The sequence below is a fragment of the Lactuca serriola genome, chromosome 9, assembly GCF_051521515.1.
Source record: "Lactuca serriola cultivar US96UC23 chromosome 9, Lser_US96UC23_V15, whole genome shotgun sequence".
NCBI classification, from domain to species: domain Eukaryota; kingdom Viridiplantae; phylum Streptophyta; class Magnoliopsida; order Asterales; family Asteraceae; genus Lactuca; species Lactuca serriola.
In genome coordinates this window covers 97,192,677-97,216,006 of record NC_136416.1, presented here as the reverse complement: position 1 = coordinate 97,216,006, position 23,330 = coordinate 97,192,677, and the positions used below count along the sequence as shown (strand labels likewise).

Below are 23,330 nucleotides of genomic sequence, written 5' to 3'. Positions count from 1 at the left end.
CTTCAAAATGATTTTCGATTCTTAATCCTTCAATCGGTCGATGCGAAAAATCATCCAAAATCATAACGATCTTTTTCCGATTCATCCCCTTCTTGTCGATTTTCTGATCAAATCCATTTGGATTATGACCAGTAACGAAGACAAAAGATTTTGGGCCAAAAATCAAATGAATTAGGTTGGGCTTTCAAATCGGATGAAGTGGATAGTAAATAGATCGAAAGTTTGGATTGAGCAATTAGATTGAAATTTGGGATAATTCAACATTAATTTGCAACATCTTCATTTGTTCTTGGATTGTTCATCATTAGTTCTTCAAAACTAAGATATCTATATCAACTTTTTAGAATCCATTTGAGGTTGATAATTTGAGAAACATCCTTGAAAATCCTTTGTGCATTTGCAATGTACGAATTGATCATGAAAGATCCAACATCATATAGTTGAGAATGATATGAACTTCTAGGTTTTTAGGTTGGAATTAAGAAATTTCAAAATTATACATTGTACCATCCATGAAACTTCTTCTCATTTTTCCAAGATCTAACTTCATCTTCATATTGAATTTGAGAATCTTCAACAACTTTGGTTTTGAAATTTGATATTGTTGCAACATTTGATGATTTTTGTTTTGGTAACCAAATTTTCTTCTCAGATTTCGACGTCAAAACATATTTTGAAGAATTTTTCTTAATAACCCACATTTTCTTGGTTTCAATTTTCTTCTTCTTCTTCTTTTTCATCTTTTTTGATCTAGAAGTTTTAAATCCAAAAACAACATCATTCTTCGCAACTTCAACTTTGTATCTTTGAATCATATCCTTTGGAGTCTGATACATTTGAACATCTTGGATTGAAGGCTTTCTATAAGGCACCATTCCTTTAAATGAATCACAAGAACACAAACAATCATTGTTTTGAACTCCAATTGAACAAAAACTTTCACAACTTCATGAGAATTGCTTTGAATCTCCTTGTCTTAAACCTCAAGAACATCATGATGATCTTCAATAACATTCGAGTAAAGTGCAAACACATTGAAACCATATTTGCATTCATCAAGACGAATTCCTTTAATGATTGCATCTTCTTTCTTCTTCCTTCTTCTCTCATGATAAGTTGCAACCAAATGATTAAGCAAAACTTTATGATTATCATGATCAAGAGGATAACCAATCATCTTTCCACATTCATCTTTTCACCACAAGAAATGAGTGAATTTTCTCTAAGAAACCCGGTTATAAAACAATTGAGAAGTGCTTCAAAACTATATGGATATAGGTCATCTTCATGTAATAAAGACCATCTTTCACAAAATTCTTTTCCCATTTCATCCAAAAATGAAAAAGATCACAAGAACTTGGATATTTCTAGAGGGAGAAAGTGATTTCGAATGAAATTCTAGAGAGAGAAAGCAAAAAACACATGAATTCTAGAGAGGGAAAATCAATTTTTAATCAAGATTAAAGAATTAATTCGATTCCTAGAACCAAAAACTCTCTCAAAGAAAGAAAACTTACAACATGAAGTTTGATTAATGATTCGCCAAATCAAAAATGTCATCATGGATCAATTTCTTGAAAACTTCAAGAACCCGCTCTAATACCACATGTAAGATCCCATGAATGATGATGAATGCGAAAATGTAATGATTATGTGAATCAAACAATATCAAGAACACGAGAAGTAAATAAAACGGTATAAGCTCTCATTAGTCTAGAAAGTTATTACAAAATGGGTCACGTAATATTTCTCTCTCTAGACTAATCTTGCATTCTTACATAAATAGGAGCATCTCACTTCCTATTTACAGGAAAACCTCAACCCATTACACATCCCCAAGTGGGTAAACCTGCATCACATCCACGGAGAACTTTGCACCCCTAACAAGTTGTTTGATGAGGATATTGGAGATGATGATGAGCTTTGGAACCAAGATCCTTTAAAAGATGTAATTAACTAACCACAAGAAACCCGTAAGTGTCCTTTAGGTTATAGAATTTTTTTACAAGATTTTGTTGCTTTCTTTTCAAGAATAAGATGATACAAACTATGTAGAAGAAAAAGAGGCTGTAGAAGTTTGCGACAGTAACTTTGATGAAGATGTATGTATCATCTGGTTCACCTTGATTTGAATTTCACTGTGAAGGATACTATCTGTCCTAACAAACTAAATAATATAAAATGCCCTAAATTTTCATGCACTAATAAGATTATCTTTATTTGTTGATTTCCCAAACTAACCATGTCTAAACTGACATGACTGAAGAGGGCGACTAACACATCTGGTTCACATTGATAAATGGCTAAAATGCCCCTAATTCTCCTGCACTAATAAGATGCTCTTTATTTTTTTGATTTCCCAAATTACCTGTTATCTAAACTAACATTACTGAAGAGTGTACCTAACACATTCGGTTCACCTTGATTTGAATTTCACTGTGAATATTGGTTGGTTTTATTAACCAAATTACTTGGTTTGACTATAGGAACCAGAGTTAGAAGAGGAAGTAGAAAATAAGCCAGATGAAAGGTTAGATTTTTGTAGTGGACATAAAGTGAAAAATAAAAAATTAAATCTTGAATGTAAATTCTATGTAGGAAAAGGTCAAAGAAAAGATAGACGCTTTCCAGGAAAGCAATTGCCAAAGTAGAAAAAGTATAAGGTTATTTCATAACTTGATTGCTGTAATGAGTAAGAAATAAGAAGACCATGAAGTCCCTCGTAATTGAATTTACTAATAATGGGGTGTCATTTCAATCACAGATTCCTACGTCAGCCCCTCCATGTGAGTAGTAGTTAATTATTTAACTGTATTTTGAATTGTTTTTATTTATTTTTTGACAAGAAGTTACAAGTGTTGATTCTAGAAAAAAGTTGACACAAGGTGATTCAAACTAGCATAAAGTTTGGGGAATAGGTTCCACTATAATAAAGTTTCAAGTTTTATTTTTTACTTTTATTAGTTATTTTTATGGTTAGTGTGTACTTTGTTCCACATTTAGACTTATTTGACATTTAAGTAGACATTTAATTCAATGGAGTTTTTCTTATTTTCCATGGACGACAATAGAATTAGTTTTATATTTTATATTTTAGCAAAAAATGTGTCTATATAGTAACTGAATTCTAGAAATGTATGGATAAGTGCCACTAAAAGTGGCATAAACTCTAGAACCACATGAGTAATTATCAACACAAAATATGCCCCACAAAAGACTTTTTGTCTTCTGTAACAAATAAAACAGTATCACTAAAGACCTCTAAACCTACAGCGGCAAAACCGAAAAGTGTCACTAAAGGGTTTTAGTGGGAGCGCTTTTAGTGATACTTTGTAATTGTGTCACTAATTCTCTGAGAGACCTTTAGTGGCACTTTTTACGTATTTAGTGGCACTTCTTGTGTTCCATTAAGTGACATATTATTTGTAGTGAGTCCTCCGAATTATTCTAGCTTCATCTTGGACTTCACTTTTGGATGTTTTACATTTTTAGCAGGTTATTCTTTTGAAGAATTTTATGTGTATTATGATTTGAGAACTAGAGATGTTTCAGACTTCTTGAAGCTGAAGTGTTATTTCTGAATGGATCTTCTACTTGATCATTATGCTTGTGATGAGTTTGAAGATTTGAATCTTATTTTTTACCTCAAGAGTGATGACCTTGAAGCCGAAGATCTTTATTGATTAGAGATTCATGGTCAGCTTCAGAGGTCACAAACACTTCACAATTTCAAAGACATTTCAGCATTTGGTTCTTATTATGTTTCATTTTTATTACCACACTTGCTAGTCGATTACTATATATTTTAGTCTTTTATCATAGTATTTGTATCTCCCATCATTTGCGAGCATTTAAGGAGAGGTTGTTGGAGCATGAAAATGCTCTACAAATTATGAGTGATAAGTTAGGTTATTTTATTTCTTTTTATTTTATTGTAAGATTCATCTCTCTATAAATAGAGGGAGTGGTCATTGTATTGGAAGTGCAACAAAAAATATAGTTCTCTACTGAGAGAGAGTGGTGGGATTTCTCCCACCAAGTGTTCTTGTATTGTTATATTTTATTACTCTTTTCTAGTAAAAATTATCGGATTACTCATCTCTTTCGTCTTTTTCATATTTTTATTATCGTTAAATCTCAAGATGTTCTTATTCCGCACAATCCAATCGTTAAAATGGGCAACCATCTTGTATCTTCCAGATCATTCTTGGTCGCTCCATATTTTTCTACAGACTTCTATAATTTTCTAGCAAATTGCAGGGTCTTGTAGTGTGTTCTCGGTCTCTCCAAAGACTCCTCAAGGATACTTGATTGTTCCGGAGTTCTTTAGACGATCCTGGAATTTTCAGAAAACTTTGTCCGTGACAAAAGGCTGCAATACCACATGCATCAAACTAGATGGGAAAGACTAGCTACGGGTGCAAAGAAATATGTATTTTTTTATACATTTAGTTCCATACCTAAAATAGTTTTTTGTTATTTTATGTTTTAACAGTCCTAATGGGTAGGTTTTAAAAAAATAAATATAAATAAATCAGCAGTTTACAAAATATAAACCTAAAAATATAATGGCATCATGATATTTTCCCTTTTAATAACAAGTATATTTTTTTGCTATTTGTGACACTTATACTACCCATTGCAATTGCAGTTTTTTTGACTTGTACCCTTGACATTTATCTATGCCCTGTGGGCAATACATTACAATGTCAAATAATCATTTGGACTTTTTATTTCAACAATCAAAACATAGATGATCGAAAATCGAGCAACACAATGCACACAACATGAGCAATAAGTTAAGCTTCTGAAATTCGATAAGAAAAATAAAAATTAGATTTATTTTTGGGGCTCTTTAATTTGAATAGATGCTTTTGACAAGCTTGCTTCCAGCTCATTCAATTCATCCATATCCAGATCATCATCATCTTCTTCTTCTTCAATATCAGCCACACTTGTCGATGTGCTTGGTCCAGCTGTAGAAGTACCGTTTTGCCCCTGCATTCAAATGTTAAGGCATGGTCAGGACAAGGGCATTCATGTCTTTTCGCAAGGATACATGTTTAATTGGGACTTGAGAGTATACCTTATCAGGTTCTTCTTCTCGGTGATACTTCTCATACGCCTCAGCATCATCCACAAACACACTAGCATCAGACAGAAACAACTCGCGACCACTGTAAAAGTGAGGGCAAAATGGTCATTTTACACACACTTAACACCCTTCAATATATGGTGTCAGCAACCAAAAGGGTTATATATATAATAATTATACCAAAAGGACAAAAACAAAGAAAAAGGTTAAAAAGATTCCTTTTTGAACCAAACCCACAAAAAAAAGACTATAACATAGGGGCAAAAATGTAATTATATGAGCTAACAAACCTCATTCGGTCATTTTTAGCCCTCTCTGCTCTTTGAGCAGCCAAACCAGCATCTCTTTCTTCCACCTTCTTCCTCTTCCACTCCAAAAATAGTTCAGTAGTCATTGGAGTTGTGGTTTTCACTTTTGCACGCTAAAAAAAATCAAATAAACATTTATGTAACTAAACATATACACAAATATATAGTTACTATCAATGTTATTGAACTTTTGACAAAAAGATCAATAGTTACACGAAAATATACAACAAAAAATACAAACCTGATCTTCAATTTCATCCTCAATAGCTAGCTTGTTGGATTCTTCTTCCAAAAGAGCTTTCATTTGTGACTTAAGAATGTAACCTGGAGGAAGAGCATGCCTATAATGACACTCTTTGTTACCATTGGGACAAACCCAAAACCATCCATATTGTTTCTTCTCCACTGCTTCTAGAAAATGCTTGCAAACCTACTCATGAATTTCATAAAAAGTTAATTATCATAACTTCATGGCTAATGCCAAGAAATTTAGATACATAGATATGAAAATTCATCAACTTTGGTGACTAAAAAGGTCAAACAATGTGAGGATTATCATTATGATTGTGAAAAGGGTTCATAATGTTTATAGTTTCTGTTAGTTTGAGAGATAGAATTGATATTTATCACTGTAAGGTAGAAAAAATGGCACCTGACAAAAGGCACCAATGCCTTTGATTCATACAACTCTCCTGAAACATTGGCAAAGATAAAGTAGGATTTGATTTAGATTTTAGAGGTTGGAGCATGAATAACATTAACATTGTTTATGGGTTTGTGTTTATTTTATTTTTATACAGACAGTTGGCAGAGTATGAAGAGATAGAGTCATGAATAATATCAACATGGTTGGAAAAAGTTTAAAGAGATTAAGAGAGCATACAATGTCAGTTGGTTTATTCTGGTTATACTCTTTCCCTTTTGATTCCACAACCTTTTCCAATGTCTCTTGATCCCAATCCTCCATTGTTCCTAAAAGCATATTGCAGATCAAAGGAATAGTTATAATCCATATCAAGTCATGACAAGAATGTAATGGTGATAAATTCAATAACTTGAAGCAAAAAATACCTTCATCACGCTTATCACTGAAGATGTCAATCTTCTCACCCTTCCTCTGTATATTCAGATCATGAGAAAACTTGCATTTGAATCCTTTTGCACACTGACCAGCTTTAAAGAATTCACACAATATAGACTTCGGATCCACCCCTGACCAAAGCGATTCGAATCCAGGATTCATCAATAAAACTATGATCTGACCTGAAAAAAAGATCAAATTGCTATAAATTTTGGAGTAAATCAAAAACCTACCAAGAGGTACTTTCGGTTGAACAACAGCAATCTTAAACAAATCATTTAATTCCTTCTCTCTAGCCTTCTCTTCCTCTTTCTTTTTCTGTAAAATTGAAAATTAAAATTAATCAACACTTAATTGAAATCAGCTAATCCCTCGATATCCACTAAAATCGAAACAGCCAATTGAAATAGATACCTTAGCAGCAAGTTTGGAAGCATCGGGTTTAGGCTGTACGTTCTGTTGAAGTGATTGCACATACTTCTGAACATTCTTGCTCTTGTTCTTGTTCTTAAGTCCAAATGTCTTGTCTTCCACAATTTTCTGCTTCTTCGCTAATTCCGCTTTTGATTGTTTCGGAGGCATCCTCTTAATACAGAACAAATTCGAACTTTGAATATCCTAATATTTTGTTCGTACGAGAATATTGATCGAATTGATTACACAAACTACCGATCAACTTATAATAATCGATCATTCTAGGGTTTTATATTATCTCACAGTAGAACTACAAAAAAATCACAGCTTATTGATTAATTATTGCTTATTTTCACCGCAATAAGCTAATTTAAGTGTTTGGATAGGATGCTTAAAAAATTAGCTTATTGCGGTGGGAATAAGCTAAATAAGCTGATTTTAATAAGCAAGGGGTAATGCTTATTGCTTATTAGTCATTTTACTCATATAAGCTGTTTTGTTTGCCAAACACTTCAAATGCTTATTGCTTATTGTTTATTCCCACCGCAATAAACTAATCCAAACACATTTTAAAAAAATGCTTATTCCCACCACAATAAACAATAAACAATAAGCAATAAGCAATAAGCTAATTAAGCTAAAAATGCATTTATCCAAACACCCTCATAATATAATATTCATGTTGAGTCGAATTAATTAGAAAGTAGTAAATTAGTCCCTGTATTATTTCAAAAAATACATACTTTGCATACTGTTTAAATAATTTACGATTTTAGGTCTTTCTTGGAAACATTTTAAATTTCAGTCCATACAACGACGTCGTTTCGTCTGGCAAATCCATGATGCAAAAGATAAGGTAAGTTGTTGCCACTACAAAAATCAACACCTCCATCTTCTTCCCCAATCCATAGAAAAATGGAAGCAACCCTTTTCACCCTCCCGTCCTCCAAATTCCCACCACCGGCTTCCACCGCAGTATCCCTGAAAACCCATTTCCACAACCCACTTCTCCTCCATTCCACCACCACTTCCCACCGTAAACCCAACCGCGTACCCCTCACAATCCGCTCCGCAATCAGCCGTACAAAGAAAGAAGAAACGATCGAAACAGTCAAAGAACAGCTCCAAGACTGCTACCTCATCGCCGGCATCAAATACCAAGGCTTCACCGTCCAACAATTCCAGCAGCTCCGTACAACCCTCCCGGTAACCACCAAACTCATAGTTGCAAAGAACACATTGGTCTTGAAAGCAATTGAAGGCACGCCATGGGAAGCATTGAAGCCGTGTATGAAGGGAATGAATGCGTGGATGTTTGTTCACAGCGAGGAGATTCCGGCTGCTATTAAACCCTACCGGACTTTTCAGAAAGAGAAGAAGCTAGAAGAGAATGATTTCAGTGGAGCGGTTTTTGAAGGGAAGTATTATCCACCGGAGGAGTTTAAGGCGTTGGAGACTATGCCGACGAGAGCGGAGGTTTATGCGAACTTGTTGGGTTCTTTGAAGGGCCCTGCGACGTCGGTGGTGGGGACTTTGCAAGCTCCGGCGAGGAATTTAATTATGACATTGAAGGCGTATGTGAAGAAATTGGAAGAAGAGAGTGGTGCAGAGCAATGATAAGGCTCTCATGTTACAAATCTGTAAGTTTTTTGTGCAATTTTTTTGAGTTTAAATCGAATTTCAGGGTTATCATGTAGAATCTTGTATAATCTAATGCTACAGTCATATATCACGACTATGAAAGTTACAATTTCATGATCTCTTTTCTTCAACTGATCTTCTGCTATAAGAACTTGAATGTAACTATGAAAGTTTAAACTCGAATTTCAGGGTAAGCATATTGAATCCAAAGATGATCTTGTGAGCATTTTATGTTGGATTGTAAAGTGTTTTTAAGATTTAGAAGCCCTCTGTTGTTAGTTTAAACTGATGACTTTGGATTAAATTTGGACCTTTTTGGGTGTTTTGTGGTGTTAAGTCATTGATTTTAGATCAGATTTTGACCTTATAGGTGTTGTGTTTTTCGCTTAAACTGGTTTTATAACATAAGGAGTAGAGATTTGAGATAAAAATTAGGCATTTTGGGTGTCATGTTATATAGTTTTTAAATTGGTCTTTTATATGAAAACTGGTATCACTAACAAAAATCCAACTTCTAAAACAAAAAATTGTTAACCAGTAAATAGTAAATAGCAATGTTCTTGTCATTAGATATTGGATTATGGCAATAGAGTTATATATTTGAACAAGAAAGTTCACATCGATTTTGTCTTGCAAGATTTTGGGAATTGACTTCCAAAGTCAACATACAAACAGAATTTCATCATAAGCAAACCCGAATCTGAGAATCTGGATGATTAGAATGGATTTTGAATTGAAATTGAGTTAGAGTTGCATACTATGTCATATAATATTATTGATTGAAAAACAAAAATGAATTTGTTTTTCAAGTTAGCAATAAATTAACAAGAAATATTAAAGGGTTTTTACCATCTTATATGTGATCATGTTGTACACATCATTTTGTTGCAAAATAAACATATTCAAATACCATCTTAAATGTCGTTTGTGAGATCACATATTCAAATACTTCATCCACATTACAAACAATACAAGATTCTCTTTGTTGAAAATATTGGTGTGCCAAAATAGGTTTAAACGATCTTTAGACCAAACAGAACCTACAAAAACCAATTTCTTATATTTAATTATGTACAATAAAGTTATATTTAAATCCAAGATTAGTATTGTTCAGTTAAAAGTTCGGTTATCGGCTTAAATCTTCTTGTGAATTCACTAATGTCCTAAAAATCGAATTCAGGATGACCAAACCAAACCGATTAGAATTTATTTTTCCTTTTAATTTTGTTACTCTTGAATTAGCTTGATCAGTTTTTAGTTTGAGTTGAGATCTATTCAAATAAAGGAATCTAAACTAAAATAGCATAATTTAACCAATAGGCACGCTAGTTGAAAACATTGTCTTGGCAAACTTTCTATTCCTTAATTAACAACAATATAACAGCAATTCCATATTTAAAAAAAAAATACGATAAAACGGTGGTAGGAATAGTATACATCCAACTAGAAAATGAGTGTGCCAAAATAACAGGCGGTTAAAAAGACATGTTATTTTATCAAATAGACATTCTATTTAGTTTTTAAAATATTTTTATTGATTGAAATTGTATTGTTTTCTGAAAAAGTTAGCTATAAGTACTTGACTTTTGATAAAGATGTCAATGAGTGTTTAAAAGGTGTCAATTTAGCAGCATCACAAAATAGAGATGTTAGCGTGGGAACTCATCATCCTACACTATGTGTGTTTCTTATAGGTCTTTAAGATTCTTAAAGACCATACATGGACCCTAGAAAAGCTCATCCTACACTATGTGTGTTTCTTATAGGTCTTTAAGATTCTTAAAAACCATACATGGACCCTAGAAAAGCTCAGAGGCTAATGGTAAGTGCAAATGATAAAACTAATATCAATGAATGTTTTAGATTTGTGGATCAAATATCATATTAAATTGAGAAAATTGCAAAGAGAGACAAAATTGTTTTTTCAATCTGTCTAACAAAATTCTTGAAAAAGAGTTGAAACTATTGCTTACTAAAATCCTTTTCAATGAATGGAGTTGGTTACATAGTGAACAGAAAGTTGACCTTTGACTTTTGGAATGACATCCCAATCAAGATTAGTCTCAAAGCATCTTGTTAACCCGTTGTGTTGATCTTTAAAACTATATATATTCTCTTTTTTCACTCTTATCTTGCTTCTTTACCTCTTTATTCATTCTTTTGTTCTTTGGTGACCCTCTGAACACTTGATTTTTCTTCTAATAGACTTAGAAGATGATGAAATAAAAGAATGAGTAAAATACACGAATTGTCCATCGTATATGTATTAAAAGGCATGTTTAGTCTCTATTTTTAAAAATTAACTCGAACAATCATTGTATTATGTTTTTTTCACTCAGGTCGTCCATAAAGATATAAAATGATTATTTACCCTTAAGACAACATAGAGTCGACAAAAGAGTTATGCTGACAGACATTGTTATGAGTTAGAGTTCCAGGTTGGGGACATGTTTCTTTTAGGGGTGTTGTTATGGAAGGGCGTCATTTGTTTTCGGAAGAGGGGTTAGTTGGGCCCTAGGTTATTGGACTTTTAGGTTAGTTTTAGTGCTAGAATCAGTTCTAGAAAGGATGGATTTTAGACCTTTCTGGAATAAGTGCTTATTGGCTAAGTTCTTGCCTTATTAAGCCTTTTTGGGACCTGTGGATGGTCCTAATGGAGAAAGTTGAAAACGTTATCCTTTTAGATCACATTTATGTCCAGATCTAAGCTTTGGAGCTCATGGAATCGAAGGAAACAGCTCAATGCATTAAGTTGTTGGGATATCGGCAACCACGACGTGGTCCTAGGTAACCACTGTGTGGCGGTTGGGATTTTCCCGCTTGTTGGATCGCATGCGGACCACGATGTGGCCAAGGAAGACCACGTCATGGCGGTCGGTTGAAGTCAACATTGACTATTGATTTTGACCATTAACCTTGAGGGTTGACTTTGGACTTTTGATTTCTATTCAATTGTTAATATCTTAGTAGATAGATTAAGGTCTTGCCTTGTGTGATTATCTAGGTGGCATCTAGCACCCGTTGTGGGATTTTGAGAGCGTGTTGACTTTTGAGTTGTTTTATGGTATGGGGTATTTTGGGAGAACTCACTAAACTTTGTGCTTACAGTTTTCAGTTTATGTTTTAGGTACTTTCAGCTCGAAAGGGAAGGGTCCGTCTTGATCGCACCGCATCCGCCCATGTTTTTTGGGATTTGTACTCTGATATTATTTCACTATGATACACTTTGCTTGTTTTGACATGATTAGTGGATGTTTTGAATTGAATTAAAAATGAAATTTATGTCTGAACTTTTGGGATGTTACATTAGGAGGTGGCTCTTGGCACTTGTCTGTAAGACCTAGGGTTTTGGCCCCTGGTTTGACAAGGAAAGAGCATGATACGGCTCATGGCATAACGACAAGACTATGGTTGGCACATAACAATCTCTATTGTATGTATGGTATGTGATATTTTGGGGAACTCACTAAGCTTTGTTCTTACGATATTATGTTTATGGTTTCAGGTACATCCACTACAAAAGGGAAGGGTCCGATGTGACTGCACAACATCCCCTAGAGTTTTCCGCATTGGCAAATTATGATCTTTACTCTGATTTTTAAATAATATACTCACTATAATCGGTTTTGGAACAACTCTTTGTATGGTTTACAGTTTTAAAAATGAAAATTTTACTATGAATTTTGAGATGTTACAAAATGATAATATCTAGTGATTTTCTTATCTATGATCAAGACAATTAATCAAGCGCATAACATGGATAACTAATGCTCTCTAACACAACTAAAGTTACTAATGAATATAACCTAACCCTATGATTTTTTCAATCTCTATATCTAACTATTTAATGATTGTAAAAGGTTAAACAACAAGTTAATGCAATTGGAGTGGTCATCTAACAAAAAATAACTTAAAGATAAGCAATAAAAATCAAAATGTTAAGGTAGTCGATATACCAAACACAAGTAAAAATCAACTAAATAAATCCAAATAAAATCAAAATCAACACATAGTTTCAAGGATCTTCTATGCTAAACAAACGTCTAGGGTTTTTAGCCCCCATAACTAAATCAGAAAAAAACAAATAAACATTGAGTAATCTAGATTAAACATGTTGAAATCAAGCAAACCGATTAATCTATCGCTTCTCGTCTTTGGATCTCTTCTAATCTTGTTCTTCAGTCGATCCCTGGTCTCCTTAGGGTTTCTAAGGAGTTTTTGGTCGTCAATAATCGCAGTTAATCACAGCTCTTTGTAGCACCCCTTCAAATTCTGACCTAATTCTGTTTTTATAAGTTTACCTAAAATATGCCACCACGTCGTGGCATCATTTTTTTATACGCGCACCCCCAAGATTTACATTCAAATTATTCGAGAACCTCCTATGTCTGACACTTCACCACGTCGTGGCATGCATATGACCATGATGTGACACACTTTTGTGCACGAATTTCCTCTTTAATGAATGCTTCCAATTCCTTAGCCTCGAGCCTTGTAAATTGCTTTTTTTTCCTTGAGAATATTTTTGCCACTACAAAAATGAAATATAAACAAATTAAGTATCATTTATAAAAAATAATGACTAATTGTAGCTAAAAACACAAATATATCGCCTAAGATATATGACTAAATATGGCGATATCAAAACCCGAGAACTTTTACTCACATTAAAAAAGATGTGAACTGGTTTAAGTTTTCATTTGTCACTTTGGGATGTATGGTAAGATAGTTTTCTAAGTTTGTTTAGGCTATGACCTAGTGCTAATCTAACAACACAAATACAAAATGAAAATGAAATCCACGCACTTAATAGACTAAATGTTCTAGAATTTTTAGTCTTAGTCCATAGTCATTCTTCATATTCTGAACACGCATTTTTCATATCCCAACTTAGAAATGTATTAGATAAAAAAAATCAAACTAACCTAGTTCGTAGAATACATGTGTTTATTCAAAATAAACTTTAAAGTTCAACTAAAAAAATATTGAATTGACCAGGATGTCATTATGGTATGAGGTATGTTCCATTTATATAGGAGGGGTCAACACATAGATTTGACCCGTTTTCTTCGTGTCTGAAATAACCCATTTTAGAGTAGTTGGTTAGTTTTCAAGATTGTGAAAAAGTTTATCTTTTTTTGTTAAAACTAAATAAAAAAATTGGTTAGTTTAAGCAATATAATACAACATGATACTTAAGAGTTGTTGACAAATTGTTGAAAAAACAGGGTGTGTGTTCGGCGAAGTACCGTCGACAGCATCATTTCAGCTAGGGTGAAAAGATAAGGGTTGAGTGAACTCCCTCTCTTTTTTCTCTCCTATCAAGTTGTACTATATGCATTAAAACTTGTACCACAATGTATGTGTTTAGAGACATGAATTTTCATGTCTTATGGGTTAGAAGAGATGAAAATAAAAGAAAATATAAAATACTGATATGGTACTAGCCTACTAGGTGGCATGTTGGTTGGTAAAGGTGGATGGTCCATCAATAATGTTGGTGTGAGTGGTGTTGTGGATGTCGAGCTCCACCTCAGTATTCTCCTTTGGCAAGTCTTTGTCGAGGGGAGAGCAAGGCAAAAAAATATCGAGAAGGGCACAAAATTTGACATGTCGAGCATCCAACATGGTGTTTGACAAGCCATATTGGTTTTGTCGAGCTCCCAACCCACTCTGAGTAGCCTAATAGCCTATGGGTAATTGGTAATGGGTAAAAGTGTAATAATGCACCGTGATTATTATTATTTTTTTTTTTTTGGAAATGGTAGAATTATATTAAAAACTAGGTGCAAGCCCCCCGCTACGCGGGGGTTAGATGGTGTACGTATGTTTACCGTTTTGAGTTAAGGGGAATGTTGTTTGTGGTTGGATTATTTCGTTGTATTACCTATGGATTCTATGATAGGATATGGATAAAAACATATTCATTCATTATATGGTGGTTACATAGTGTTTCATTACATAGATGCGTACAAAAGTGGTAGATGTTGTAAGAATCTAAAGTATTAGCAGAATGAAGAATACAGTGATAAAAGTAAATGATAGCAAAACATAATGATAAAAAGCCGGGTAAAATTTAGATACTTGAATATTTATCAGAGGGGCAAAACAGAAAATAATAAAAATTTAGTATATAACTTATTTAAAAAGAAGATGTTACCTTTTGGATAACTACCTGGAAAGTCAGTCTATATAATAGGGGTAAAATAGGAAAAAACTAATTAGGAAACTGTAGATATGTGAATAAGCTTAACTCAGCATATCGTTACGTAGATATCGTATATAAAGAATCCAAAGTATTAGCAGAATGAAAAATACAGTAATAAAAGTAAATGTTAGAAAACATAATGATAAAAAGGCGGGTAAGATTTAGAGACTTCAATATCGATCAGAGGGGCAAAACAGGAAATAATAAAAACTTAGTATATAAGTTATTTAAAAAGAGGATGATACCTTTTGGATAACTACCTGGAAAACTAGTCTACATAACAGGGGTAAAATAGGAGATAAGTATGATATTAAGTTTAAATAACTTAGCTGTTATAGTGTATATAGAATAAAACAGCTAACAGTTACAATTTTTATACAAAAGTAAGCAAAATAACAATAGCATATGCAAATGATAAAAGTAAACAGTGGGGAAAATCAGCAAATAATTAAAATTTAGTAAATGAGTAAATAATAGGGAGGATATTAATTTTTCAAATCAGAGTATTGAGTAGCGGAGAGTATATTAAATTTGGTGTCACGAAAATGACAGAAAATAAGTAATATATTTGATTTCATTAGATGAGTTGTTTAAATGCGTATACAATACAACGGTTAAAATAGGGGCAAATCAGGAAATCGTACAAATTTAGTAAATAAGTTAATAATAAGAATGTATAATTAATGAATTTGATATGGGGGCAAATCAGGAAATAACAAATAGGATGTTACTCTTCAGATAATAATCTACAATATGAGTTTACATAGCAGGGGTAAAATAGAAAAATAAATTGCATATCCGATGTGGTTAAATAAGTTCTAACAGTGCATATAAAATAAAACAGATAACATAGGGGCAAACCCGAAAATAATACAAATTTACTAAATGACTTAAGAATAAGGAGGATATTAATTTCCCGAGTCAACATATTGGATAGGAGGACAAATGAGGAACTTACATGAAAAGGACATAAGATTGTATACTTTTAGGTGATTTTGAGTTTTGTAGAGTGTGAACAACATTTGATATAAAGGATTATTAGGTTTGTACATATAGCAAAGGAAATGTAAACGTACATGCATCGACATCGCCAAAGGTTTTGTCCTCCTTAAGGAAATCGATAAATTCATGGACTTTGACATGGAAGATTCTGGCTATGATATCTGCTCTGCTGTGTACATCCCTTTGTGAATGTGTATCCATATACCGGGTAATCTCTGGCCACTTGACATTACACGTGAATGTGATAAAATACTGCGGGTTGCCATAAACTCTACATATCGAAAGCGCATCCTGATAATGGCTATACATAAACCGGGGGCCGCCAGTGAACGATGCAGGCAAGAAAACACGCTTGCCAACAACGTGAGCCTCCATGTCCCCCTTTGATAGGGCATCATAAAGCCCACTCACATAATCCGAACGTAAGTTTGACTGGTGTTTGGTTATATAATCTAATCGGCCTTCCTCTATACACGTATATGCATCAACCAAATATTGTTGGAAAAGCCGAGTAGCATTTACAATCGGAGACCAAATTTGATGTCGAGCATGTATATAGTACGCGTAATACATATTGACAGTGAGATTTTTTGCATTGACTCCTCTCTGATTACGCATCTTCAAACGGGGTGACCACCCTTCCTCACCGTAAGGAAACAAAAGTGGATATTGTAAAGGCAGATAAGAGGGATGCAATTTACTAATACGTTGAGGCCGACCCGAATGTGAAAAGACAACGATGTCATATGTGATACTGGTAGTGTCATCACCACTTACTATACATCCCAAGGATCCAGGGGAGGGCAATTCATATCTACGGTCAACAACGTTGTTAAACAGCCGGACACTATAATTTTGTAAATTATTTTCCTCAGCCATGACTTTTGCTGTTTTAAAGGTTTTGACGTACTCGTTGTTAGCCCCTAAAAAGGTAACCAGATATTGCACGATATTAGGATCCAAATCGGTTCTTCTTGGACCAGCAAAAGCCATGAATCTATTCTGAACCTCATTCTCTGTGTCAAAAAGATAGAGCTAAAGAAATCTAGGGCCCTTCGTAGGATCCGGAGACAACGATCCTATCCTATGAAAAATCTAACCAGATATCTTGAAAACATAAGGGCCCCGATTGTCATTGATAGACTCATCCACATTCGCCCCAAAGGAAGTCAAAGAGAACATGCTATTATATGCCCTAATGTCTTTCAAAAATCTAGGATTTTGATACAAATCAACAAATTCAGGATGAAACCTCGAAGGATACGGAAGAACGACATCACCATCCCGACAACAATGATAGTACTTCGGATGGCCAGGCGTAGAAAGTCTGAGCACCCTTTCAACATACCAGAAATAGGTGCCACAAAATTCGCAAACACACGTACAGTCACCGGAATCAACATACTGAGGAAGATCGGCAAAGAAGACAACATGCCGCGACCTGCGAGTTCTAGGAAGAGAGGAGGAAGTACCAGCTGAAGATGGTCGTTTCGCCGGAAGGGCCATCATAAATCGAACAACAAAAACACGCACAACAACAGTGAAAGACGAACAAAATAACACAATACGCGAAATAGGAAAAGAAGACAGGGATTTTACCTTTGGAAACAAAGAACGAAGAACAAAAAGGAAACAGCGGTCGAGAACGCAGCCCAAAGAAATAGAGAAGCAGAACACGTGGATCATAAAGGAAATGGAAAAAAGACAGGTAGACACAAGTCAGCAGTCTACCTTAAGAAAAGCAGAAAGGGATAAAGTAGACGAATGACAAACGAAGAGAACTAAAGGGGTAAAAACAACAATTCCATAAACGAAGAATGAAGGAGACGAAATTCCAAATTAGAAGGGCCATATATGTCCCAAAATAGGACAGAATATTGTAGATAAGAGAAGAAAACTTTAATATATATATATATATATATATATATATATATATATATATATATATAATCATTGTCTAAAAGGCAAAGGCAGGATAAAAAGAAAACAAAAAAATCAAAAAATATTGAAAGAAAACACACCAATCATACCAAATAGAACTTAAATATTTTTTCTTATGTTTTACCTAACTAAAAAGTAAAAACCATGATGATAATATTATACGTCAAAAATAATAATAATAATAACAAGGGATAACGACTTAAAAGGGTAATGTATTTTTTGATTTGTACACATTTAGTCACCGACTTTTATTTTTGTCCACATTTACCCCTTCAACTTCTTAATCTGTACACATTTAGTTATTATGACGGCCTACTCTAGGTTAGCCGGTAAAAATGACTTAATAAGGTAATATATTTCTCACTTTGTACATATTTAGTCCTTGATATTTTTGTACATATTTAGTCCTTAATATTTTTTTTGTAGCAAAATAAGTCATTTTTGTTTTTGTATTAATTTAGTACTTATGAATGATTTCTTTAGGTTTTTCTCATGACATCTTACGTAGGATAGTCATATGGTGGTGGGATAGTTTAAGGTGGTCTTGCTATATGTTGTAGGCCAAGATACCTGGTGTAGGCACGGAGGCTCGATAAGAGCGGTTGGGTTAAGCCGACATGCTAACAAACCTTGGGTATTCCAGTCTGATGAATGACTAGATCTATTGCATGTTGGCATTCCTGTCTGATAACTGACTGGTCCAAGGTATTCCACTCTGATGAGTGTGGGCTCGTTATGCATGATAACACGTTTGTTGTATCGAGTATTTTGGGGAAAATTCACTAAACTTTGTGTTTACCCAGTTGTTTATTATTTAGGTTCTATCGTTGATCGTGGGAAGGCGAAACACACTCATCAACAGTATTGAGAATTTTGTGTTTCTTATATTACTTTGATTTTGGATAAATGTATTTTGGAATAAACGTTTTTTCTTAATAATGGATTTAGAATTAGGGACTTTTGCCTTATTTAAAAATGAAAATTTTTTGTTGCGAAAATGAGACGTTACACATAAACATCAACAAGTCCACACACTTCATCAATGATTGTCCCACGTAAGATGTCGTGAGAAAAACTTATAGAAATCATTCATAATTACTGAATGAGTACAAAAACAAAATGATTTATTTTGAAACAAAAAAAATATTAAGGACTAAATGTGTACAAAAATATTAATGACTAAATGTGTACAAAATGAGAAATATATTACCCTATTAAACCATTTTTCTCGACTAACCTGGAGTAACCGGTCATAAGGACTGAACGTATACAGTTTAACAAGTTGAAGGGGTAAATGTAGACGAAAAAAAACTCAGTGACAAAATGTGTACAAATCGAAAAATATATTACTCTTTTATGTCATTATCCTTGATAACAAAAATGGAAAGTTATATTTGGAGTAAATTACACGAATCGTCCCTCGTACATATGTCAAAATGCACGTTTGGTCCCTATTTTCAAAAATTAATTCGGATCGTCCCTCGTTAGTTTAAAACTAACATGCTTCATCCCTCCGCACATAAAAAGACCATTATGCCCTTATTTATTTTATTTTTGATTTATTTTCTCTTTATTTTTTATTTATTGATTTATTTATTATAAAAAATAATTACTATTTCCTTTTAAAAAAGAAAAAGGCCATTACATCTCATAACTCGTCCCCCCCCCCCTCGGTCCCTTCCTCTTCTTTGATACATCTCATATCCAGTTATCCACCATCACCAGGCATCTTTGGTTTCAAACAAAGGCAATTGACTCCAACCTCAATCTTTATTTCACTCTCGATCTCCTGTTTCTTCTCTCCTAATCTCATACTTGCATCCTCATCATTCTTCTCTCCATCTCTCTATCTCTCTCAATGAAGAACACTACATAAGATCTAGGGTTTTGACCCTAGGCGGCGTACAGGTGACGATGGCGTTGACGATGACGGCACACAGGAGACAATCTGTGAACGATGGCGATGGTGGAGTTGTGTCTAACCCTAGACGGTTGTTTGAAATGCAGGTGTTGATTCGAATGTAACCACATATTACCAACTGGATTGGATGAATAAAATTGGTGAATAAAACCACCACCACCAGCAACAATTATGTTGTTGTCCTTCCTCCTTTGTCGCCTATCTTCTTTCTGTCCCACTCTCTCTTTCTTGATTTCTAGAACCATTGGGTTACAAGTTTCATATTGGGAACCATAGGTGAAATGTGCAAATTAGGGTGGTTGGATATGATGACAAGAGTATGATTATAGGAAGACAGAAGAGTGCAGATCGGATTGGTGATGTAAGGGTAAAGTTGAGGAGTGGTGGGAGTGTAAAATGCAATTATCCAACTCCGGTGGACGGATTTTGACTTTACAGGGGGTGAGATTTTGAGATGAAGATAGAGAAATGAGAGGGAAGATTTAGGGTATCCAACTAAAAAAGGGTCGGGGTGTGTAATGGTGAAGGGCCAGTTTATTTTTTATATATTACTATAATTTATAAAAGAAATTCAAAAAGAAAATAAGTAAGGGCAATATAGTCTTTTCAAATCTCACAAGGGATGAAGCATGTAGATTTAAACTAATGAGGGATGAAACGTACAATTTTTAACCAAACAAAGGACTATCCAAATTAATTTTTGAAAATGAGGACCAAACACGTATTTTGGTATATGCACGAGTCTAATTTACTCTTATATTTGATTGGATGCAATGGAGGGGGACATGTAAAAAAAATTAAAAATAATAATAATAATATTGGACCAATGCACCGTGATTTCACTTTCAAAGTATTGAAGCACGTTGTTTTGGGCACCGATGTTCGGTATGTCATGACGTTGGCACCGATTGATTTCCAAAGACAAAGACAGCTGACAACCCCCTTAATTAGATTTACACACAGTTTGTGCGTGTTTTATACATCCATGGCGGTTCTTAGCCGTCTGCTGAGAGCTACAACGACCACTTCCTACACAATTCTTCGCTTTTCCTCTCCCTATTCTACATCATCATCCTCGGAAATTGGTGTGTTAGCGCCCACGATAGCTTCTAATAAGAGTAGTGACAGAAGGAATGTGCAGTGGGTGTTTCTCGGCTGCCCTGGTGTCGGAAAGGGCACCTACGCCAGCCGCCTCTCCAAACTCCTCGATGTTCCTCATATCGCCACCGGTGATCTCGTTCGCGACGAGCTCTCTTCCAAAGGCCCCCTTTCTTCTCAGGTAACTAGACAATTCAATTAACCCCAATTTTTGCCATCACTTTAATTTCTTGATCAACCTAGGTTATTGAGGAGATCTGTAGAAAACTAAGTATTCCTTTCAATTTCACTCTACAGCTTACAGAGATTGTTAACCAAGGGAAGCTAGTTCCAGATGAGATCATAATTAATCTATTGTCCCATCGTCTTCAAATTGGGGAAGAAGCCAAAGGCGAATCAGGTTTCATACTTGATGGGTTTCCCCGAACCATAAGACAAGCAGTGAGCATTTTCGTTTTTCATTCTACTTTCTTTTCATCTTCTTTCTCTTCAATTTGTTCTGATTTACATAAAATCTAATTTCAGGAAATTCTCGAGGGAGTAACAAACATTGATTTAGTAATCAATCTGAAGCTCAGGGAAGAAGCATTGCTTGCAAAATGCCTAGGGAGAAGAACTTGCAGCCAATGTGGTGGGAACTATAATGTAGCTTGCATTGACATTAAAGCTGATCATGCAAACCCTGCAATGTACATGCCTCCCCTTCTTCCACCTCCACATTGTGCATCAAAACTTATCACTCGATCTGATGACACTGAACATGTTGTTAAAGAACGCCTTCGCATCTACCATGAGAAGGTATGTTTGTTTCATCTTTACGCAATACACATCAAAGTTGCTATTATGTGTAAAAATTGATGAAATTATGTTACAATTTCTTGCATTGAACCCTTAATTTTTATAATTACAGAGTCAACCAGTGGAAGAGTTTTATAGGATCAGAGGAAAGTTGTTAGAGTTTGATCTTCCGGGAGGAATCCCGGAATCATGGACAAAACTGCTTCAAGCTCTAAATCTGGATGACAATGAAGATACAAGATCTGCAGCAGCATGAATTTGGTAGGGGTAAGTTGGTCATTCTTTACATTGTAAAATGAATAATTAGGAAATTTATTCTTTATACAAGAAGGCTAAGATGATTCAGACTTTGATTTGGATTTGAAGATGATGAATGGAAATTGTTCATCTTACTTGAAAGTAGTAGTAAGGTTGATGTAAAATATTCTAATAATCCCAAAATGATAATGGGATAGATAATCATAAAAGAATTGTGGATTTAAGATAATGATGAACAACATGTATGTTAGGATTTCAATTTTTGTTGTTTTGATGCACTTAACTAGTATTATTATTATATATATAATATATGTGATTGTTAATCCAGTTTGGTATAATGGAATCTTTAACATGAGGCTAAGCCTCGTGCACTAGAGTCACTGCAGGGCCTAAGTAGATGTATGATTTAAAGATTATATGAATGAAAGTAATTTATAATTATCATTTCATTCCATAAGAATAGCGAAAAAATGAAAATAAACGTTCTCTCAAATCAATTGTTCTATGCCAAACAACTAATCCATAAGATAGCATGTTAAAAATAACATGATTTCACATAAATGGAACAAAAATAAAAGTTTGGGTAATTTAACTTCTTTGAAAAACGTTTAAGATACTTAAGAAGTGGAACAATGGTGACTAGATAATGAAACATTTTTGTACCATCAAATTACTTTAGATAAAACATTTTTGTAGGAATGAAAAGGCCCATTAGAACCGAACCGAGTAGGTTCACTTATTTGGTTCTTGGATCTCGACTTTCCCGTTTTTTTGGTTTTCGGTTCCGGTTCCGACACCTATGAGTGAGCAAACTACTCGTTGGAATCAGTTGGGAACCAAAATATGTAATTATGTTTTGTTCTCTGTTCTTCAAAGTATTTATAAATTCGTTTTTTGGTTTTACGGTTGTGTTCTGAAACTAATCTCACCCTTATTTATTTATTTGAGAGAGAGATGTGATTAATTAAGAAGATAAAAATAACAAGGGATATTTTTAGAATAAATAGAAAAATATAGTATATCTTTTTTTTTTTTCTAAAGATGAGTTTCAAGAGATATTTTACATTTAGAATATAAACAAAATTGCAAAAAAATGTCCCTGTGGTATGCATTTTTTTGGGGTTTTAGTCCAAACCCCGACTTTTTTGGATTAGTGGTCCTTTTGAGCTAGTTTCGTTGCGGATTTGGTCCCTCTCCAAATTGAAAAGACTAAAATAACCTTAACATATTTATTTTTCATTTTTCTTTCTTTTTTAACATTTTATAATTAATAAATAAATACAAAATCTCTCTCTCTCTCTCTCTCTCTCTCTCTCTCTCTCTCTCTCTCTCTCTCTCTCTCTCGTCTTCTTCCCCACCCACCCCTTCTTCTCTGTTTTTCTTTCGTCCAGTAGATCACCTACAACCCAAAATCAAAAAGGAAAATCCATTCACTATTTTGTGTATAATCGCTACCAGCAAACGAATCCAGTTAATAACTTACCACCACTACACTTTTCTCCCTTTATATCTACTTCCGTTTTTTATCTAGGTTAAGAAATTATCACATTGAAATTCATCAGCTT

At 34.1% G+C, this 23,330-nt stretch overlaps 4 protein-coding genes across 10 annotated transcripts; 2 read left to right on the top strand and 2 right to left on the bottom strand.

The window, feature by feature from the left end:
• Positions 1 to 4,707: 4,707 nt before the first annotated feature.
• LOC145074984 (zinc finger CCCH domain-containing protein 11-like) lies at positions 4,708 to 7,205 on the bottom strand. The gene is made up of 8 exons (XM_079021292.1): positions 6,899 to 7,205; positions 6,718 to 6,802; positions 6,475 to 6,615; positions 6,287 to 6,375; positions 5,645 to 5,833; positions 5,386 to 5,516; positions 5,087 to 5,177; positions 4,708 to 4,998 (listed from the first exon to the last, which is right to left on the bottom strand). Exons 1-8 carry the CDS (start codon positions 7,064 to 7,066, stop codon positions 4,840 to 4,842), a joined length of 1,053 nt encoding a protein of 350 aa, XP_078877418.1. The 5' UTR covers positions 7,067 to 7,205; the 3' UTR covers positions 4,708 to 4,839.
• A 560-nt stretch (positions 7,206 to 7,765) lies between these two features.
• Positions 7,766 to 12,220, top strand: EMB3136 (Ribosomal protein L10 family protein). Of its 6 annotated transcripts, none has more exons than XR_013691138.1 (3): positions 7,766 to 8,538; positions 11,850 to 11,949; positions 12,045 to 12,220. XR_013691138.1 is itself a non-coding variant. In XM_079019212.1 (2 exons), exon 1 carries the CDS (start codon positions 7,814 to 7,816, stop codon positions 8,513 to 8,515), a length of 702 nt encoding a protein of 233 aa, XP_078875338.1. In that variant the 5' UTR covers positions 7,766 to 7,813; the 3' UTR covers positions 8,516 to 8,538; positions 12,045 to 12,220. The 6 variants fall into 6 exon arrangements, 3 of the variants coding, with proteins under 3 accessions (XP_078875338.1, XP_078875337.1, XP_078875336.1); XR_013691136.1 differs by having other exon boundaries at positions 11,850 to 11,972; XR_013691137.1 differs by having other exon boundaries at positions 11,850 to 11,981.
• Positions 12,221 to 12,492: 272 nt separating this feature from the next.
• LOC145076620 (uncharacterized) lies at positions 12,493 to 17,474 on the bottom strand. Of its 2 annotated transcripts, none has more exons than XM_079022433.1 (3): positions 17,349 to 17,474; positions 15,824 to 17,224; positions 12,493 to 13,070 (listed from the first exon to the last, which is right to left on the bottom strand). In XM_079022433.1, the coding sequence occupies exons 2-3, from the start codon at positions 16,740 to 16,742 to the stop codon at positions 12,922 to 12,924; spliced, it is 1,068 nt and encodes a 355-aa protein (XP_078878559.1). In that variant the 5' UTR covers positions 16,743 to 17,224; positions 17,349 to 17,474; the 3' UTR covers positions 12,493 to 12,921. The 2 variants fall into 2 exon arrangements, with proteins under 2 accessions (XP_078878559.1, XP_078878558.1); XM_079022432.1 differs by having other exon boundaries at positions 15,824 to 16,892; positions 17,014 to 17,447.
• A 3,024-nt stretch (positions 17,475 to 20,498) lies between these two features.
• On the top strand, positions 20,499 to 22,043 carry LOC145076615 (putative adenylate kinase 6, chloroplastic). The gene is made up of 4 exons (XM_079022429.1): positions 20,499 to 20,890; positions 21,007 to 21,150; positions 21,235 to 21,507; positions 21,620 to 22,043. The coding sequence occupies exons 1-4, from the start codon at positions 20,504 to 20,506 to the stop codon at positions 21,761 to 21,763; spliced, it is 948 nt and encodes a 315-aa protein (XP_078878555.1). The 5' UTR covers positions 20,499 to 20,503; the 3' UTR covers positions 21,764 to 22,043.
• Positions 22,044 to 23,330: the final 1,287 nt, after the last annotated feature.

Excerpts from the sequence above, each read along its gene's own strand:
- LOC145076620 (XM_079022433.1), bottom strand. The coding sequence starts at position 16,742 with ATGGCTTTTGCTGGTCCAAGAAGAACCGATTTGGATCCTAATATCGTG. Across the intron at positions 13,071-15,823 it reads CTTTGGCGATGTCGATGCAT|TGGCAAAAATATTCTCAAGG; the intron begins GTACGTTTACAT and ends TCATTTTTGTAG.
- LOC145076615 (XM_079022429.1), top strand. The coding sequence starts at position 20,504 with ATGACGTTGGCACCGATTGATTTCCAAAGACAAAGACAGCTGACAACC. Across the intron at positions 20,891-21,006 it reads AAGGCCCCCTTTCTTCTCAG|CTTACAGAGATTGTTAACCA; the intron begins GTAACTAGACAA and ends TTCACTCTACAG. Across the intron at positions 21,508-21,619 it reads TTCGCATCTACCATGAGAAG|AGTCAACCAGTGGAAGAGTT; the intron begins GTATGTTTGTTT and ends TTATAATTACAG.
- EMB3136 (XM_079019212.1), top strand. The coding sequence starts at position 7,814 with ATGGAAGCAACCCTTTTCACCCTCCCGTCCTCCAAATTCCCACCACCG.
- LOC145074984 (XM_079021292.1), bottom strand. The coding sequence starts at position 7,066 with ATGCCTCCGAAACAATCAAAAGCGGAATTAGCGAAGAAGCAGAAAATT. Across the intron at positions 5,834-6,286 it reads AGAATAAACCAACTGACATT|GTTTGCAAGCATTTTCTAGA; the intron begins GTATGCTCTCTT and ends ATTCATGAGTAG. Across the intron at positions 5,178-5,385 it reads GCTAAAAATGACCGAATGAG|TGGTCGCGAGTTGTTTCTGT; the intron begins GTTTGTTAGCTC and ends TCACTTTTACAG.